This window comes from Vanacampus margaritifer, chromosome 1 (assembly GCF_051991255.1).
Source record: "Vanacampus margaritifer isolate UIUO_Vmar chromosome 1, RoL_Vmar_1.0, whole genome shotgun sequence".
Classification (NCBI taxonomy): domain Eukaryota; kingdom Metazoa; phylum Chordata; class Actinopteri; order Syngnathiformes; family Syngnathidae; genus Vanacampus; species Vanacampus margaritifer.
In genome coordinates this window covers 13,057,638-13,077,503 of record NC_135432.1, presented here as the reverse complement: position 1 = coordinate 13,077,503, position 19,866 = coordinate 13,057,638, and the positions used below count along the sequence as shown (strand labels likewise).

The 19,866-nt window shown below is 40.8% G+C and overlaps 1 protein-coding gene and 1 long non-coding RNA gene across 3 annotated transcripts; one reads left to right on the top strand and one right to left on the bottom strand.

The window, feature by feature from the left end:
- Window positions 1-1,847: 1,847 nt before the first annotated feature.
- On the top strand, window positions 1,848-19,826 carry ccdc187 (coiled-coil domain containing 187). 2 transcript variants are annotated; one of them, XM_077579370.1, is made up of 13 exons: window positions 1,848-2,108; window positions 2,352-2,413; window positions 7,256-7,318; window positions 7,671-7,809; window positions 7,937-8,027; window positions 12,378-12,456; window positions 13,716-14,834; window positions 15,250-15,371; window positions 16,335-16,406; window positions 16,498-16,632; window positions 18,396-18,490; window positions 18,585-18,679; window positions 18,764-19,826. In XM_077579370.1, the coding sequence occupies exons 2-13, from the start codon at window positions 2,365-2,367 to the stop codon at window positions 18,898-18,900; spliced, it is 2,196 nt and encodes a 731-aa protein (XP_077435496.1). In that variant the 5' UTR covers window positions 1,848-2,108; window positions 2,352-2,364; the 3' UTR covers window positions 18,901-19,826. The 2 variants fall into 2 exon arrangements, with proteins under 2 accessions (XP_077435496.1, XP_077435504.1); XM_077579378.1 differs by lacking the exons at window positions 1,848-2,108; window positions 2,352-2,413 and adding an exon at window positions 4,445-4,646.
- On the bottom strand, window positions 6,617-8,688 carry LOC144060150 (uncharacterized). The gene is made up of 3 exons (XR_013295855.1): window positions 7,911-8,688; window positions 7,647-7,783; window positions 6,617-6,793 (listed from the first exon to the last, which is right to left on the bottom strand). It is a non-coding gene; the product is annotated as an uncharacterized LOC144060150 (long non-coding RNA).
- Window positions 19,827-19,866: the final 40 nt, after the last annotated feature.

Sequence of the window (19,866 nt, the reverse complement as noted above, 5' to 3'; positions counted from 1 at the left end):
CCATTAACGGAGCAGGTTGACAAACCCTTGCACGCGTAAGCAAAGTGGAGACGAGTCCTCATAAACCTCCACATTATTTCTAAAGGTGCTCAATGAAAATGCAAAAATATGCGAGACCTTGCTGCCTGTAAGCCGGCTGACATTTGCAGTCGATTGAAAACAATATACTGTACACAGTATTCGAAAGGCCAAAGTATTACTTAGTGGCCTTGCTCTGGTTCGAGGCTCTATTTATGCTTTAGTCAATACATTCTGCTTTATTAGCTGCAGCAGTAAATGCAAAGCGTCACAAAAGCTTTCCGAGTAGTTTGAAAGCTGCAGGCGGCAATTTAAAAAGCCTCATTCCCCACCTCTGTATGTAACTTGTATATTTATCAGAACGGTGATGTCAGTGTTCAGTCTCTTGTATCATAATGAGAACTTTGGAGCAACAGTGACATTTAATTTTATGGTTGAAAGGCCAGACGGGCTATTAAGAGCTGCAGTGTATCATGAAAAGCTATTAAGATTTATATTCTGTATTAGTCGAGCCCCGCTCAGAGCCTTATCCCACTTTTGAAATAAATGCTGTCTGCCTTCACTTGACATCAATACTGCTCTTTATGGTCTGGTCTTTTAAGGCACATATGTTTTGTCCTAGGGACTATTACACCGATTTTTTGTTGTTGTAAATTTAGTAAGTAACCGACGCTGTCGGATACTTTTGCCGAAGACGCCACACGAAGGTGTTCATGATGCGGACTGGATAACTCTTCATGGATTTTGCTGATGAGCAGAACGCCCGTATCAGAGCTTATCAGATATACAGGGATTTGAAATGAATATCACTCTGGACCTCACTATAGGCCTACTTCAGTGCTGCGAATTGAAAATGTTATTTTTTTTGAAGGGCTCTTGCGCGGCGCCTGCTCCTTAAAGCCACATCATTACTTCATTCAAGTAGTCAGAATTGCATGGATACGTGAGTTTTTAAATTAATTCAGTACATAACACTTATAGTCATGTTTTTTTTTTTTGGGGGGGGGGGGGGGGGGCATATACAGTACATAGGCCTACCTGTAGGCCTATACTGTGACTTGTCTGGATGACACACATGCACACATATTGCAACCACACACACACTGTCATAAGTTTCTAGCTTGCTTACGCCATTCAACTTATTTGTCACTTGATAATATTATGTGGTACTGTACCTGTTAAGGACTTGTGTACTGCAAAAATATTGTCCTGTACTTATGTATCCATGCATAGACAAAAACAAAAAAACTCCATCATGGCTAGAAAGTATAATAGAACTGTTGTTTTAAATAGAAAGGATGTAAGACAGGAAGATGAATAGACACTGTGTGATAGCCTATGTGGATTTACCCTATAGCTTTGCTGCTAAAATTAACATTTTAAAACAGCTGTATTTAACATTGGGTGGGGGGTCAAAGACTGTATGTAATTGGACTGGACAACAGAATGTTTTTGCAATGCATTGTCGACAGGGGGCATATATTGTATTGTAAATGTCTGGTGGGCCCAAGGACTAAATTGCCCAACTTTCACGATTTTTCTCTCCAAAACACTAAACGCATGACATTTATTTCAGACGATAAGCGGTCGACTGTGTAATGTGTGCTGAGATAATGCTGCATTCAAAGACGATCGGGAAAGTCCAATGTACACTTATCTCTACCAGAAAACCTAAAGCCCCGAATTGGTTGTTTTTGGAAACAGTGGACTTTTATTGTTGATTAAATGAAGGCTAAATGTATATTATTCGCGAACGTTGCGAATACATTTCGGCAGACATGGTTATTTTGGAGTTCCCGGAAACACGCGAACGCAGCAGCCAATATCCACCCACCCACACACACCGTACCGGAGTGTGGCTTCAAGTTTCAATGTGGATCGGGCTTTTGTTTCATTTGACCAATAACAATCTTGCGTATTTCTTAAAATCCGAGGTCGAGTTTACGCGGTCGGTACGAAGCTTTTTGTGTTTGTTTGTTTAGGTTTTAGTTGAAAGGTACCAGAAGAAAAAGAAAGTTGTCGCGTGGCTGCTGGCTGTCATGTTTGCTACTTGTTGAAAACACTGCGAGGGCAGCCGGTCGGGAAAAAAGGTCGGTTTAAAACTTTACTGTACATGTTCGACTGATTAAAATGCTTTTATTTTTTTAAAACAAATTTAAGATGTTGGATTTTGGCACTTAACCATGAGCTACTTTTAGATGAGTCACACACACACAGCCACTTAAATGAAAACCCGTAATTTAGCTTATGTGTCATTCAGCTCAATGCCGACGCCCATCAATGTCGTGTTATTGTCAATCTGCAATGTTATGTTATGTATCACCTTGATGCAGGGATGGCCCAATAATGGCAGAGCTCCAGATTGACCAGTCCAACCTCCCCCGTGTGCAGGAAGGTGAGAAAACACACACAGATCACTTATTCTTGCCTTGTGAACAAAATGTAGCATTTGTGAGTTTAGTGTTTAATTTGATTGAAGTTTGTGTTGCATCAATTCTTTCTTTGTGGAACAAAACGAGTTAAAACTGGGCACAAAGCTCCCTCGAAGATAAGCAACTGTCCTGATACTTTTGTCCATATTCTCAGAGTCAGTTTTAATCCAAATTTTAATTTTGCTGCACTGCTAAAGTTGAATTGAATTAAAGACTTTCTTAATTAAAAGGCTTCTTCAATTCTAAATTTTAGATGTGAAGGGTGGTCACTAAGGAGCCACTGGTCATACACGAGCCACGCCTGGCAACAATCACCCTATTGTGACCACCCTCAGGGGACACATCCACCAGAGACATAAATAGGAAGAGGCCACATCTAAAATTTAGAACTGAATCAGCCTTTTGTGTAAAGGTGAAAGGTTTCCAACAAACAACAAGAGTCCATTTGCCATGCTTCCGAATCTCCACAAACTTTATGACGTGGTTTGGGGAAAAATAAATCAAATGAGGATATTCTGTCTGATGCTTTTTCCCCCTCACCTTACTGTAACAATATTAACTGGCACAGGTTTGTAGTTTAATTTAAAGTGGCCTTCCCTAAACTCCAACTGGTAGCTAAAAACAAAGTAAAACCATGGCAACATAAATACACACACAATTTAACTGTCTTCTTAAGTGTGTGACAAAATTTCCAGGGTGCCTCTGGTTGACTCCGTTTTTGGCATGCCCACACTAATGACAGGGATGGAAATAGGTCTGCATGTCTTTCGTATCGAGCCCGATCATTGTTCAGACAAAGGACACACTGTGCAGCGTTCACGCTTTATCTAGCAGCGCTTGTACACCAACACAGCGGCTCTAAACTCATTGACACTCCGGCGGTCTGCAAATCCCATGTCTTAAACATGATGAATTTAGCCATTCATACTGTTATGACAGCCTGTTTTGCTTTGGGGTGTCTCTTTAAGAGTTACGGGTGCCGTGTCCCGCTTTCCCTCCAAGAGAGCAGTGTTGTCTTTGTTTTGCATGCCCCCTTATCAGTTCTGTTAGATATTATTAACATTTTTAATACTTCATTTCATAAATTAACCATTGTTATACATTGTTAACATTTTAATTCTTTATATTAACCTTGTCGAAATGTTTTGTGGACGTGGATAGCAAGTAGTGTTGAACTCAGTATAATTTGACCTTAAGCTGGGACATATTATTTGGTCTAGAAGTTCCTTCTCTGTGGGAAAACACATTTGGTCCTTGAGAACAGAATCTGTTTCGAACACGCACCCCTGACTCTGTTTTCGCCATCGCTCATGGAAAAGTACCCAGAGAGTATGTTTTGTCTACAAATGAAAGAGAGGCGGTCGGTTTTAACTATAAGAAGCCATTTTACATGCGGAAGAGGCACATTCGGCGCTCTGAATTCCACCTGTTAAGTGATGAATTGGAGACTGTCACGATGTCCAGAGATCTCTGTTAGATTAAAATCATTTTTGCAAAGGTGTTTTTTCTTGCATTAAATCTGTCTTCAAGTTTTGGAACACGCAAAGAGGACAAATATTTTTTATTCCTCTTCAGTTCCTGTCTTGTCTAGTTGCTCCTTATATAGCTCCATGTGCAGAGGCAACACAGCTCCCTCTGGAATTCCCCCACTGCCCTTCTATTCCTAATTTCTCTCCCGAACTAGTGAGCCAAAAATACAATCTATCCATTTTCCATTTTCCATATTCCGTCCCTTTCTCTTTCTTCTTTTTGGCATTATTGGACTTAAAGAAACCTTTGCACCAAGACAAAAAACACACTCAAGTGAATGTTTTTTTTTTTTTTACAATTGGACCTGAACGCCTCATACTGTGTCCCTCCAAACCAGTTTAGCACCCAGTCTGCTTGTCCCTCCCCTGGCTGGCTAATTTAACCGTAGTGAGCAAAGAGTTTGGAAAAACAAGTTAACCAGCAATTCTGACACGCCCTCACGGCGCTCACGGAGAGGATTACTTCCATTTCCTTCCATCCTTTGCTGCTTACTTCCTTCCATTCTGCCGTCTCAACTGTGGATTTGCTGTCAACTTGTGATTTAAACTGTTGCTTTGTCTCACTGGACTGAATCCAAGACCTAATCCCTCCTCGCTGGCAGACTGGAAGCATAAGGCCACTTGGAAATCCATTTAGTGGGACAGTCTCTTATGGCCCACAACAGGTGTAAGTAATAATGCATGTCTGTTTTGGAATGGATTTAAGTCGACTTCCAGAGGTCAGTTGTAGTGTCAACAGACTTTTGTCCACGTCTGACTGCTGATCTCCCCAGACAGCGTTTTTCCATTTTGGGGAATTAGCGCATTGATTTCCTTCATTTGAACTCAGAACAGCCGCAGAGGCTCTTCCCTGTTTACAGCCTAAGTCTGACTGATGTTATCAACTCAGAAGCAACTCTGTAAACATTGAAATCTTAACAGTTTATTGTGTGAGCAGGTTGTTATGAAGCTTATACATCACTTGCTGCATTACTTTGGTGAGATTAAAACAAAGCCGGGTTGTTCTGTTTGGGTTGCTTTCTGAATACAAAACATCTTTAGGATTTTAGTTTATTTGTAATGTGGCTTTTTTTTTTTTTTAAGCCAAAGAGACTAATGGCTACTGAATGTGACTGAACACAAATCACAGCATTGGCAGCTAAAGAGTAACTGCCAAGGATGTTTTTACTTTTTTTTTTTTTTTTTAAATAGTTGTGCTCTTCAATTACAAAATAGACAAAATCTAATACTGTGTTCATGGATCCTTAAAATACGAGGGTCATTCAATAAATAAGGTGGATTTTTCATTATAAGGATTTCTACTGCAGATAGAGGCTTACTTTTTTTTTTTTTTTTTTTTTCCAACGTCGTCTCCCAGCACTGTCACACACTTTTCCCATCTGTGCGCAAGCTTCCATATTCCTTCACCGTAAAAATCTTTGAACTGATGTCGCTCACAACACTTTTGACTTTGTCACTTTCAAACTTTGTGCTTCTCGTGAACACTTTTAGGGGACCAAACAGGTGAAAAGTCTGAAGGGGCAAGGTCTGGGCTGTAAGGGGGACGAGGGAGCAGCTCCTAGCCCAGCTCGCTGATGGTCTTCACCGTTTGGGCTGCTGTGTGAAGCCTTGCGTTGATTTTTTTAAAGATTTTTACGCTGAGGGAAGACTACGTTGAGAAAAATAAAGTAAGCTTCTATCTGTATATAGAAGTCCTTACACCGAAAAATCTTATTTATTGAATGATCATCTAAAATGTAAGCCTAAATGATCAAAAATAATGCTTCATCATTCATTAATGCCACGGACACAATGAACAGAGAAGAATTTGACAAATTTGTATTGCATCTCTTATCACTATGAACATGTTTAATGATTATTTTATATAGTGCATCAAAATATGATGGCAAAATGCCCTAAAATATTGTCAGTAATAAGATTGAGAGCCCATATCACTCGCTCATAGTTATTGTATCGTAACAGGGGTCTTACATTATCAAAGCAGCCGTTGAAAAAAAGTCTTATATTTGGCTTCTTTAAACCGACATTTCTTGTGAAAACATGTCCACAGGTGATACTTTAGATTTTTGTTTCAACCTTCAGGATTCCTTCATATTTTGTACCTTTTGCACGATGTTCCATCTACCTGTGGTCTAACCATCGTAAGCCGTTCGCATACATACATTTGTATAGAAATGTCCTCTTGTCCAAAATGTTCTTATTAACTCATTCACTGCCATTGATGGACGTCAAATATTCAATTTAACTATTTCTGTTAGTTTAACATTTTTTTCCCCATTTTTGTTAACAAGAGTATGAAAATCTAGAATTTTTTATTGTACATTTAGAACAGATATAAAATGTATGATTAATCGTGAGTTAACTCGTGAAGTCATGCAATTAATTACGATTAAAAAAATTTAATCACCTGGCGCTAATAATCTTTTCTTTTCTTTAATCGCATCAGGCGATTAATTTTTCTTAAATTGTAATTAATCGCATGACTTCAATAGTTAACTCACGATTAATCATAAATTTTATATCTGTTTTAAATGTACAATAAAAAAATCTAGGTTTTCATACTCTTGTTAACAAAAGTGGAAAAAATGTTAAACTAATAGAAATAGTTCAAATGAATTTTTGACGTCAATACCCATCAATGGCAGCGAATGAGTTAATAGATACGCTATAATTTGTGGCTTCCTAGAATATATGCTTGTGGTTTGCATGTGACAGCCACAACAAATGTCATCATCGGTGTGCGTCAGTCCAGCCCAGTTGTTGAGTGCTGGGAAGTAAGCGGAGCTGAGGTCTCTCCAGACGTGAGCCCGCCTGCTGAAGGGATTAGACACCAGGACAGGTGTTTGAATTCAGACAGTCGGCCAGCATGTTGGAAGACATGGCAAATAAAAAAAATTAATTAATTTTGATTGCAGCACAAGCATTTGGCAGATTTTAATGTACATGCAGTTGGAAACATTATCTGCTGCCATGTGCATTTTAGAGGAATAATACATATATGCAATATAATACATTTAGTGTCGTTCCTTATTGTGCCTTTTGCTAGGGCCGTGGCAACTATGTGCTCTTTTTATTCTTGAATGTATAATTATCCCATCATTACAGTGTATGTGGGTAAATTGATGCCAGAGGGGGCGGACGGTTGCTTTTATTTTCTTTTGTGTTAAGGAATGCTCCTCTGTCGTTCTCTTGTGTAAACATCCTTCACATTCTGACAACATTTGTTCTCATTTTTGGTGTTGTTCATGAAAGTGTTGTTTTATTCCGCTGTTTCAGTGTGCCAGAGTTTTGCTGTTTTGGAAGATGGCGTGTTGGCACACAATCTCCAGGAGCAGGAAAGTAAGTAGAATGTCAAGCCACTGTTTGTCAGATGAAGATTGCCGACATGTGGTGTCAATTTTGCGGTGGCCTGCTTCATTGAACCGCCGTTGAGTGTTTTAGGAACCTTCTTCCCAACTTAACGTCATGCAAAGAGAAGAAAAACTAGCTTTGATCTACAAATACAAATTACAATTATGAGCTCTTTTGGTGAATAAAGTATTGCATTAAAGATACAAGTGATCCAACTTTAGGGTTTTCAAGATTTCAAGGGGGGGGAGTTTCACATTTTCGTGCATTTCCGCCACAAAATAAGCGCTTTCTTCTCTTAGTCTGAATGCAATCTCACCCTCGTCATGCGTTTCCCACCTAGTCGAGCAGTACTACACCACCAACATTCAGAAGAACCAGCTGGTGCAGAATGATATCCGTGTAGCCAAGCAGCTCCAGGATGAGGAGGAGGAGCAGCGGGCCCAGCACAGAGCCCTGATCAGACAAGAGTCCAGACAACTGTAGGTCAACTGCTGTATTCGCATCAAGTGAATTGTTTGCCTACAATACAGATTTGTTGCTGTTTGTTACACGTTGTCTTGATAAGTCAACTAATATTGACCTCATTCTTTTCTTACTGCCGCGCAGAGAGGAACAGGACTTTGAGTATGCTCGTGTCATCCAGGAGGAGATCCGGAGGCGGGCTGAGGAGGCCTGGAGGAGGGAACAGGACGATGAGGTGAGCGCTGGAGAGTGGAATTATTTAACCCTGGAGAACCCAAGAACCCTTTTCTTCTTTGGAAAATTATGAATTATACATTAAATGACTGCTATAAGTTCACTGAACACCAAAATATATGTTTTTTCAATTTTAACCCTTTTTTTTTAGCTAGCTCAGAGTTGCTAATTTACCAATATATATACATATAAAACATACTCCTAGGCATTCAACATGATATGAAATAGATTAACAAAAAAAACCACAATTTTACCATCTGATGGTTTGCTGAGAAGATGGTTTTGTTTGGATTGATTTCCAGCTTAACAAAACAGCATGTTGCCAGCCATCTTGTCACCACCACTCTGGCTCATGTAAGTGCAATATTCATCCACTAGATGGCCCCATGCAGGGGTCAGTAGTGGCACTCTGGACTTTTGAAGTTAAATTTGTTTAAAAAAAAAAGGTCTTTGTTATTTGAGTAGCAGAATTTATAGGGGCCAAATTTGACCCAGTGGGTTCTCCAGGGTTTTAACTCTTTCACTGCCAGACGTTTTCAGAAACGGGTTGTCCCCACTGCCAGCCGATTTAAGCATTTTGAGTGATCTTTCAAGGTCCACAGAAAATGTTGTGTTTGGACTATGGAAACACACATACTACCAAATGAAAGATTCGACTCTCAGCTTTCATCAGAAAAAAAAGTTTGTTTCTACCGTATTCCGTTCTTCAGTAATCAACAATAGAAAATGGTTACTTTCACCGAAATTCTCTGTTTTGAAACAAAAAACGGAGAAAAAGAGCTTTTTGTGAAACGATGTTATTTCATGCACTCTAGTGAATTCTACACTTCTTTTTGTCCATGAATGATGCCACAAACACCTAAATAGTGCTTTACTTCTGTAAAACGCTTTCACCAACAATGAAAAAGTGTTTTTTGATTGCAAAATACGTTTATTTCCATTCAACAGTGTAACAATTTGACAAAACAATTTCGCAAACTATTTACAAATGTGTGCAACTGTGGTACTACTTACAATTATGTGGATGTTTCAAATACAGTTTTTCCTTTTGTAACGCTCTCCTGCGTTCAAGGAGACGCCAGGACTGGCACAACAGTTTACTTTCACTTTCACATTGGTCCGTTTTGCGTGCAAACGTTACACTTTCTTGACGGCCTTTTTTTCCGGGGAATAAAAAGCAAGTAGCAGACTGTACACACTTCCTCCGATGAATATGCATTGGACTCGGGGCACTGTCCGTCGTCCGATCGAACGTCCGCCTGTGCGTGCTCGGTTATGCTCCGTGTTACGACACCGTCATAGCCGCCGCGTCAGCGGTTCCAATTTCGCCGTCAAGCTCGGATTCACCTTCATCATCATCGAGGATGATCATTGTTGTCATCAATGTACTATTTTAGCGTTGGTCGATGCCTTTTGTCTTGTAAGTGTAGAGCTGCTTGCAAACGCTCGCCATTGCCCGTTCCCTCCTCCATCTATCTCCATCTAACGTCTTCTATTGCCGTGTCAATGCTTCCCAACCACGGAGTCACCACCCTCATCTTCATCATCGATGATGATCATCGTTGTCAACAATGTGCTCTTTCAGCGATGCGGTTGGTCTTTGAAAAAAACGGCTCGGGCGTGAGCTCCTCGCGACCGGCTGCCATTTTTCCTTTGTCTTCCATTCTCATCTCCTGCTCGACGCTCTAGCTCCGCCTCTACTGACGCCCACCCGATCTTGTCAAAAGAGAGTCATCGCTGCCCTCTAGGGGCCAAAAATAGTCATTAGGCACAACAGACCGGCTGGAAACTTTCACCACAGCTCCGGAAGCCTTGCCCGCACCCGTTTCAAAAAAAAATAAAAAAAATTGGATGACGTCTTTAGACGTCATTGGCAGTGCTCCGTAGGTTTTTACTTGACGTCTATAAACGTCAATGGCAGTGAAAGAGTTAACATGGACTCGAGTGCAGATTTTGAACATTTGCTGCAAAAGAGCTACCGCTTTTAAGAGCTCTCCTTTGTTGTTGATGACTTACAGTAATACATTGCGGGAGTCACACAGATCCTGATACTGTCGCTGGAGTTTGGAAAAACCCGTCCATCTGTGCAGGCTTTCACATTCATACATGAATTAGAACTGAGCTCCCTGCATGGAAGTAGGATGAGAGAACAACTACACCAACAACAAATGTTAAAAGGCCATAAAGATTTTCTTCAAAATTCTATTCATTGAGATTAGTCCGGCCACATGATGAAATTGTAATATTAAAAACCAAAAATTGCAGTCCAGTCTTTGAATTGTGGCTTTTCAGAGGCCGCTTTTATTTTAACAGTGAACTTGGAACACACCATTTTTGTTCAATACTGCCCCCTACAGCTGGCAAAATGTCAACGATCGAGGCACCGCTCCAAAAGCGAAAGTCAGAGTAAAACTTTGAGTGACCCAGTAAAATGCTGTCTGTATCTTTGGTAAGGAAACAAGTCCCAACAAACATGTGCTGACCTAACCAAAGTACATTTTGGGTTGGTCAACAGCACACTGCGTTGTGCTAAGTGCAGCATGAAAAGGCCTTTACAATTTAAGGGGCAACTCGTCCATCGGCTGCCAGATAAAAGCCACGGCACTACACCATCTGCAATCTCTTTAATTAGAGCCTAAATGGCTCAACCACAGACTATTTTAGCGTCAAACAACATAAACTGTCATATCGTATCAGCAAATATCTTCATCCACACCAAACCTTGAAACAACTCAAAATGATGCATGTTGCACTGTAATGCTGCCGTATAAATAACCTGATAACTGAAGGCAAGATACGGAGCATGTAAAATCCAAATGCACAGAGAGAATTCATGGACAGTGACCAAAAACAAGAACTGAATCATTTGTCTGGGCTGATGCCATTAGGAGATTTATTCACTCTGGGACCCCTTTGGGAAAAAAATGCAAATGCAGAGAAGCACCCAAACTTTGTTCATCTGCTCTGTCTTGGCAAAATGAATAAGAAAAAATATTGTCCACAACACAAATTCAAAGGATTACAACTGCACGGAGTGAGGCAGCCAGATGGTAACCATCAATCACCTTGTTCCGCTTTACACATACAAGCCCCGCCCCATGAAAAATGTTGCTTTTGTCTTGTCACATGACACATATGCACATCTCAACTACTCCAAATGGATAACCACTCAAATAGAAACAAAATGAATGACTGAATTGTTTGAAAGAAAAGAGCATAGCGGACAAAAGCTTTCTGACTGGTCCAGTGGAGCATTTTGTGTCACATGGCTGCTCCGGCATAATATTTTCCTTTTTCCTGCCGTTTCCTTTTTGCGAAGGCTGCCTTGGACCCAGCTTATAAACGTTCTTTGTTGCAGGATGTGAGGTCAAAGAGTTGTTGGTGGGTGTGTGTGTGTGGGGGGGGGGGGGTATCGTGTGTGTTTAGCTAGTTATCTGTGCTTGGTTAAAAAGCAGTTGTAATTCTTAGCTGACCTACTACCAGGTAACTCAGGGCTATCAGTGGAGAACACTAAATGTAAATGGCAAGTCCTGAGTGAATGTTTGTATCAAATAATGAACTATTAACGCACCTAATTCGTGTAATAGGCATCTGATCTGAGATGTTTATTAAATCTCTTCCTCCCTGTAGGTAGTGCCTTTAATTAAGGAACAGACGGCATCAGGCTTTGTGGGATAAAATGCCAAATCCCCGGGGCACTCTGCGCTTAGCCTGACGTAGCAAACTGCTAATTGCTGTTCACACACATTTTAAGTGCGTACGTAGCATGTTAGCTTGTACTTGTAGTAGTTGTGATGCATGGCGCAAATAGTGCTCACGTTGAGCAAGTCGCGCAGAGAATTTGTTGAGACCGTCTAAGGTCTAAACAGAGGCCAGAGACCTTTATCTCATCTTTAACGAGGCCTGCCTGGCATTCCCCAGTGACAAGGTGCGACTTCTGCTGAAATGGCCTGTTGACGTGCTTGTGTCGGAGAACAGTGGCCAGTGAAGCAGATGACAATGAATGTATTACTGTATATCCATAATGAAAACATTCAGCCTAAACAAGACAACAATTCGGGTTGCTGTGGTCATCAGCGCCAAAAACATTCAGGCATATGTGGTGCCCACAAAACAATAAGAGCAATCGTTTATTAGGCACTTTAAAACCTCGGTTACAAAGTCCCAGGAAGTCAGTCACGTTGTTAGATTCCTATCACATTGTATGTGCTATGTTGCCACCTGCTGGATGTAAAGGGTACTGTCTAGCAGCGCAACGCTTGAATTTTGTACGATCGGAGATCGCTGAAATTCTTCCTACTTAGTCATTCTGGTTTGTTATAAAGACAAATGTTTGTCTGTCTGTCTAAAGGAAATGGCTAAACAGATGCAGGAGGAAGAAGAGCGGAGAATGAGAAGAGCCAGGGAGGAGGAGGAGGAGCAACGTCATGGTACACTTTCCATTCTGTCATCACATGCCAAGCCTAAGTACCGCTCTGTCATTTGTTTATGTATTTCTGCAATGTATCAGATTTCCATCTGTCTTTATGAAGATAATGTACATTGTTTTCACAACTCAAAAGGGACGTTTTTTTTGTTTGGTGCCGCTCTGATATTGATGACAATGATGGGCGGTTCATTTGGAACTGAGGCCTTCAATGGAGACTTACCCGATTTAATCTAGCTTAGTACAACCACTATCATGTCCCAATTAAAATAATAATAATAATAATAATAAAAAATCAATATATACAAAATTGTCATAAAAGCACACAACTGTGTCGAATAAATAAATATATATAAATATATTAGGAGCTAGTATATGGCGATTCAATTCGTATCACGATTCGATTCGATTCGATCCCGATACAAATCTATAAGTTGATTTTTGCGATTTTTAAAAAAAAAAATTTAACTCAAATTTAGAAAATACTAATCAGTGAACTTGTACGTGTAGACTGTAAAATTTGTATGAAAATGTTTTTATTTATCTGAAAAGTCAGGCTTATAACTGAGCCACTGAATTTAACAAACAGGTTGCAGTCTGTTTCATGTTTGAACAGCACGGAAATAAAATATTAAGGCTTAATGTTCCATTAATATAACATTATTCCATGCTTAATGTGTGAATCCTAACCTAAGTAAGACATTTTGTTGAATATTCCCATTAAAAAATTGATGTTTAAAAATCGATTCGGCCGCATATTGAATCAATTGGAGAATTGCGTGCTGTAATATCGCGATATATTGCCGAATCGATTTATTCTAACGCCCCTAATATATATATAGATTAGACTGGAATGGACTAGATTGACATGGCAACACACAGAAGCTGAAATCTGATTGGACAAAAAAATAATCACCTATTAGAAGCAGTGCAACCAAGACAAATGCTGTGAAATTAGCTTTTATGCCATTTCCATTTGATTGTGCAGTGTATCTTCAAATGAAGTCATTTTACGCTGTTGCTACTAAATGCAACACCAACAAGCCTTCAGTCAGTCACGCTTTCCTCCATGTCTCATCAATAAGTTGCATGCTGACACTGACAGCACGTTGCCGTTCATATTGAACCAGCATGGCATCAGCATTGTAAAGCCCGAAAACATTATTATTTTTAATCTCATCATTAGCTACTCTTGTCTCATACTCGCTAACAGCATCATGCACCCACCCTGCTTTTGTGTTTGCATGTTTGGCATAATTAAAGGCAGGTCCAGCGGTTCTGCACCGCCGTCACCAAACCAGCATACACTCAGCAGACGTTATCCAGACGAGGCGCAGTACTCACCTACTACCACCAGGTGGCAGTATTCTACCACTTCAAAACCTCCAGACTACAGCGGGCCTCCTCCACCCTACTACCCTGGCGGGGTAGGATCTGAAACTACTACTTCAGGGTCAAGTGAAGAGCAAACACATTCCCGTGGGCAACTCAGGAGGGAATTAGAAGAGTCACTGCATGCAAACTCTGATTTCTTTAACGAGAGACTAAATAAAAGATGCAACACGGCGCCTCTCCATCGCAGATCATCGTTACGCTTGCCTCGAGAGAGAGACTACAGGAGTCTTTACACTCCCAGCAGAATCGCAGAGGAGCGTCAAGGCGGGGGGCAATATTATGACAATGATGATCGAGAGAAGAGGATGGCACGGGACTGGGAACAGGAACTGAACCACCAAACGTGGAACGGAGCCTCTCGACCAGCGGAGGCTCAAGAACGGCGGCGTAGTCGCAGCCAATCTGTTCGGATTCCCGGCGGCAGCGAGGACTCGTCCGGGACGTGGAGCTACCGAGACAACGCCGACAAACACGTCCGCTTCGCCGCAGACTCCGGCAGGCGCCCGGACTCTAGCATGCACGTCTGGCAGATGCTGGGCCAGGTCCTCCGAGAGCGAGGCGTTCCCGTGAGCTTGGGGGGTAGCGGGGCGCCGCTGAAAATAGGTGCGAGCCCAGACAGCCGGCCGCTTCGCGGGAGCGACGCCCAAACACGTCAGATGCCCTTCCAAAGAGCCGCCTTCGCCAGGCACAGTTTCCACGGCGACATCAGGGAAAGGAGGCGATTATCTCACCGGGAGAACAGCGAGCGAGATTACGGAGGATCTGAAGACGGTCACGAGAACAACGTGGCGCGCGACGGCCAGTTTGCTCAGATCGGTGGCGGAGAACGCCATCTGTCAAACGGACAGAGGAGAAGCAGCGGAAGATGGAGGCGCCCCGAGACCATCGAAGAACGTTTAAATTCAGAGGAGGAGGTGGAGAGGGGAGCAGAGCGGCCCCCTCAGAGAAGCCTCGGCGGATGGTTCGGGTGGAGACGCTTGGCTGCAGGTACCGTAACCAGCGCAAGCTGACTGCAACCTGCAGGGGGAGCACTTCCAATGCTATCTGAGTGTCATTCTGCCTCATCTTCTCCAGTCGTCATAGTGGACAAACTTTAGCTGTGGTGGTGCTTTGGGGTTTCCCAGATTAACATGACCAATCTCCGCTTTTGGTTTCTGAAAATACTTCCTTGAACCTGACTTCCTTTTCAGCGTGACTTTCACTTTCTAATTCCTGCTTACTCGGTCTTGAATGAGCCAAAGGAAATGGAAACTTGACATCCTCGCGTGATTTGTTGAGCTGGTTCTTCGATTGCCTTTTGCTCTGCTTACTTTTGGGATTCATCACTCATTTTCATGCTTAGTTTGGATCTCGGGTGTGACCGTTCCGACGTTCTCGATGTCTGACACTGTGAAATCTTTAGGAGCATCGCTGCCCAATAAGAAGAGGCAGACGAGCCTGGACTTGGGGGACCTGCAGCAGGTCCTGCATGATGAGGAGCTGGCCCGCAAGCTACACGAGCAAGAGAACAAGTTGTTGGCGGCGGTATGGGAACCGCAAAATCATTTACTACTGTTCTTAAAAGAGAAGTTAACACAAACATTTTTTTTTCCGATAATATGCTCTATGCAGCCCAACAAGTCCAATCATTAACCATCTCAGGGGACGGCCATTTGCCACAAAAAAAAAAGACATTACAGTTGCTCAGGTAACAACCAATCACGGCTCAGCTCGCGAACGTCACGTGACCAAACTCGGAAAACAGGTGAGCTGTGATTGGTCCTTACCTGAGTAAGTTTGATGTCATTTCCATTGTTTTGAAAAAAACAGGTGTATTTTTTTAGGGGTGGGAATCTTTGAATGTCTCACGATTCGATTCAGATTTTTGGGTGTGCGATTCGATTCTGAATCGATTTTTGATTCAAAATGATTTGACTGACAATGATTTTTGCTTCAATCTTTAGATGTGCATGGAATTGTAATGATCTACTCCAGTCTGACTCGCTAATGCTAATTAGCGCGCTACTCGCGACACTTTTATCACTCACAATAACGGCTCCACGCTGCAAAAAAACTACTTTTATTGGAATAACTTGATCGTGACTTTTTCCTTCTACGCTCTAATGTGGCTACAACTTAACAGTGTATTAGACTGTGTGGAACCACGCTGCCCCTCAGTGGCCAAATCGGGTACAACACGAACAGCGCCTTAAATAAAGGCACACACAGACAAAGGCAAGACAGTATAAAATAATTTAAATAAAATCGATTTTGGGACATTTAAAATCGATTCTGAATCGTACTAAATGAGAATCGATTTTTTGGGCACACCCCTAGTAATTTTGCTGCTTAGTTCATGTTCCACAAACACAATATTTGTCAAAATGCCGTGTTTACTCTACTGGGTGCGCATAGAACATTTTATTTTCACTTTCAACAACACTCTTCACTCATTCTCGGTTTACAGTGAATTTTTATGATTCCCTTCATCATTTTTTCTTTTGTCAGACCTCACAACCTCGGCCACGTAGTCGTCACCCCGAGGGGGACTTCCGGGTAGCACAGGTGGCCCAAGATGAGGTACGACGACGCCACAAGCCATCGTTGTCACTCTGTTTCTCTATTGTGCCACTTTCCAAACTTGAGAGACGTTTTCATCCTTTCCGGCTAGGAAATCGCTCGCTATATGCAAAAGGAAGAAATCAAGTCAAATCGCTTATCACGTGACTTGGAAGGGCCGGCGTCGTGGCGGGAACACCGAGCCATGATGAGTCATCACGACCGGAGAACGGCCAGAGAGAGACAGGTGGAAGACATCTTGAGTGTTTGTAGCAAAATGCCTGCTTTTGGTTCTGGATTGAACTTTTTCAAGCTTAAACCAAATCTTATCTAATTGACATGGATATTGATTGATATTATGTCTTTGGCCCGTCTCGCACCTGTCACCTCAATATTTAATTGCTGACTTTGTGGATTATTTTTGCTCATCATCATCATCAGTGATGCTGGTAATGCATTACTCCAAAATACACCGTTGGCAAATAAATCACAATGACGTCACCGACACTTGCCAAACACTGCCACGTGGTTGGTGCCATTAGCCGCCTCTTAATTGAGCAACATTTGACAGCATTTAAATATTGATCACATATTTTTCAGTGATTGTCTTCGTATGTATGTGGAACAAAATTAACAATTAACAAAAGTGGAAAAAAAAGTGTTAAACAAATAAAAATAGTTACAATAAAATGTTGACGTTTATAGCCATCATTGGCTGTAAATGAGTTAACCGCATGACTTCACTAGTTAACTCACGATTAATCACAAATTTTATATCTATTCTAAATGTACAATAAAAATAATTTCCTAGGTTTTCATACTCTTCATAACAAAAGTGGAGGAAAAAATGTTAAACTAATAGAAATAGTTCAAATGAATTTTTGACGTTTATAGCCGTCATTGGCTGTAAATGAGTTAACCGCATGACTTCACTAGTTAACTCACGATTAATCACAAATTTTATATCTATTCTAAATGTACAATAAATTTAAAAAAATCTAGGTTTTCATACTCTTGTTAACAAATGACAAATATTAATAGTTCAAAGGAATTTTTGACGTTTATAGGCGTCATTGGCTGTAAATGAGTTAATCGCATGACTTCACGAGTTAACTCACGATTAATCACGAATTTTATATCTATTCTAAATGTACAATAAATTTTAAAAAATCTAGGTTTTCATACTCTTGTTAACAAAAGTGGAGGAAAAAATGTTAAACTAATAGAAATAGTTCAAATGAATTTTTGACGTTTATAGCCGTCATTGGCTGTAAATGAGTTAACCGCATGACTTCACTAGTTAACTCACGATTAATCACAAATTTTATATCTATTCTAAATGTACAATAAATTTTAAAAAATCGAGGTTTTCATACTCTTGTTAACAAATGACAAATATTAATAGTTCAAATGAATTTTTGACGTTTATAGCCGTCATTGGCTGTAAATGAGTTAACCGCATGACTTCACTAGTTAACTCACGATTAATCACAAATTTTATATCTATTCTAAATGTACAATAAAAATAATTTCCTAGGTTTTCATACTCTTCATAACAAAAGTGGAGGAAAAAATGGTAAACTAATAGAAATAGTTCAAATGAATTTTTGACGTTTATAGCCGTCATTGGCTGTAAATGAGTTAACCGCATGACTTCACTAGTTAACTCACGATAAATCACAAATTTTATATCTATTCTAAATGTACAATAAAAATAATTTCCTAGGTTTTCATACTCTTGTTAACATAAGTGGAGGAAAAAATGTTAAACAAATAGAACTAGTTCAAATGAATTTTTGACGTTTATAGCCGTCATTGGCAGTGAATGAGTTAAGGTAGATTGCACACTTGGTGCTGTTATAGTGTTATCTAGCTTCAAAAAGGGTTAGGAAAACATAACATGGAGCACATTCTGACTGAAAGAGACGAACCCAAGGTGCAGTTTGTCACCATGAAACACGCCGCTCGGCCAGACCACCCCACTTATTATTGTCTGTGTCTTTCTGTCAGGCGCAGAGAGAGAGGCTGGACTCGGAGGGGCTCCCCTCCCCCACCGACGACTGCTTCCCGGAGAACCATCCACCCAGCCCCGTCTCCACACTAACGTACTTGCCTAAGCGCAAACACGTCCCGTCTTTTTTTTTTTTTTTTTTTTGTGACCCCGTGTCAAACGCTGACATGCAAATGTGTCGTTTCCAGACAATCCCAGCAGGTCAGGAACATTGCGGAGGACCTGGACCCGACCTTCCAGGCCAAGAGGCAAGGAGCAGACATCCTCCAAATGGGGCAAAGCGGTAGCGTAAATCAAACCCGTAACACTCGGCTCGGCGTTGTCGTAAACAATTGCGAGACATTCACGTCCGTTTCCTCCACCGCAGGCAGTGGCTGTCAGTCACTTCCTGAGCCGCACGACTTACTAGACGAGCCCACCTTCATCCCGCCCACCAAGCGTCAAAAGGACAAAGCCGGACGCACTAAAGCCAAAGAAAAGAAGGAAAATTGTAAGCAACAATAATGATCAAATGGTCTTTTTTTTTTTCTTTTTTCTTCCCCTCTCTTTTTTTTTACACTAAATAACACGCAACTTGTTGCCAATAGTTTTGTAAGCTGCAAACATGATCTTGGTAGCCCCACCAGCACTTTAGACCAGAAAGGTTGCGAGCCGACCCGTTTTGTATTCTTCCTGTAAGCAATCAAATGCAATTTGTTAACGGGAAGCCTGCCATCCATTCTCGTCTTTTTACATGACGCAATGTGTCATCGTTGTCTAATGAAAAGCATGTGGAGTTATGCCTTGAGATACGAGTTTCATTTGTTCCATGACTGCGCTCTTAATCCGTCCTCTTTTCCTATTGAAAGGAACGGAAATGATTTTCGCCCCCCCGAAAACAGCAAACGGTGACGTAATGTGTGTTGGTTGCAATGACGTAAAATAGCGCTCCATAATATCGTACTTTATTGAAGTATACAGTAATGACATATTTATATAGAATTTGAATATTTTTGTTATTATTATTTTATTTTATTATATTATTTGAATATATAATTTAAATAGAATTAAAAGGTAACTAGTATTTCAAGTCCATACTCACAAGTCAAACCAAAAAAATGGTTGACTGATGGCTCGTATCTCGAAAATCTTGTAAGTCGGGTAACTTGTGTCTCAAAGGCACTATATACTTCATGTCCTAAGTTTGGGAGGATGTTTTTTTGTTTGTTTTTTTTTTACCTAAAAAGCACAAAAAATATTTTTGTCTTTTTACATTAAAAAGAAATAGAACATCATGCTTTTGCCTTGGACCTAAATGTTATTTTTGTGATATTTATCCCTTGTCTATTACTTTATGAAATACAACAGCACGTTTATGCACAACTGGATTTTTTTTTCTTTTTGTCTATCTGTACTCTATTTTTATCTTCATTAAAGGAAGTCAAACCTGTTCTACTTAGTTTGGCTCATTGGTCAACATCACTGTTGTGA

Excerpts from the sequence above, each read along its gene's own strand:
- ccdc187 (XM_077579370.1), top strand. The coding sequence starts at position 2,365 with ATGGCAGAGCTCCAGATTGACCAGTCCAACCTCCCCCGTGTGCAGGAA. Across the intron at positions 14,835-15,249 it reads GTGGAGACGCTTGGCTGCAG|GAGCATCGCTGCCCAATAAG; the intron begins GTACCGTAACCA and ends TGAAATCTTTAG. Across the intron at positions 16,633-18,395 it reads GAACGGCCAGAGAGAGACAG|GCGCAGAGAGAGAGGCTGGA; the intron begins GTGGAAGACATC and ends TCTTTCTGTCAG.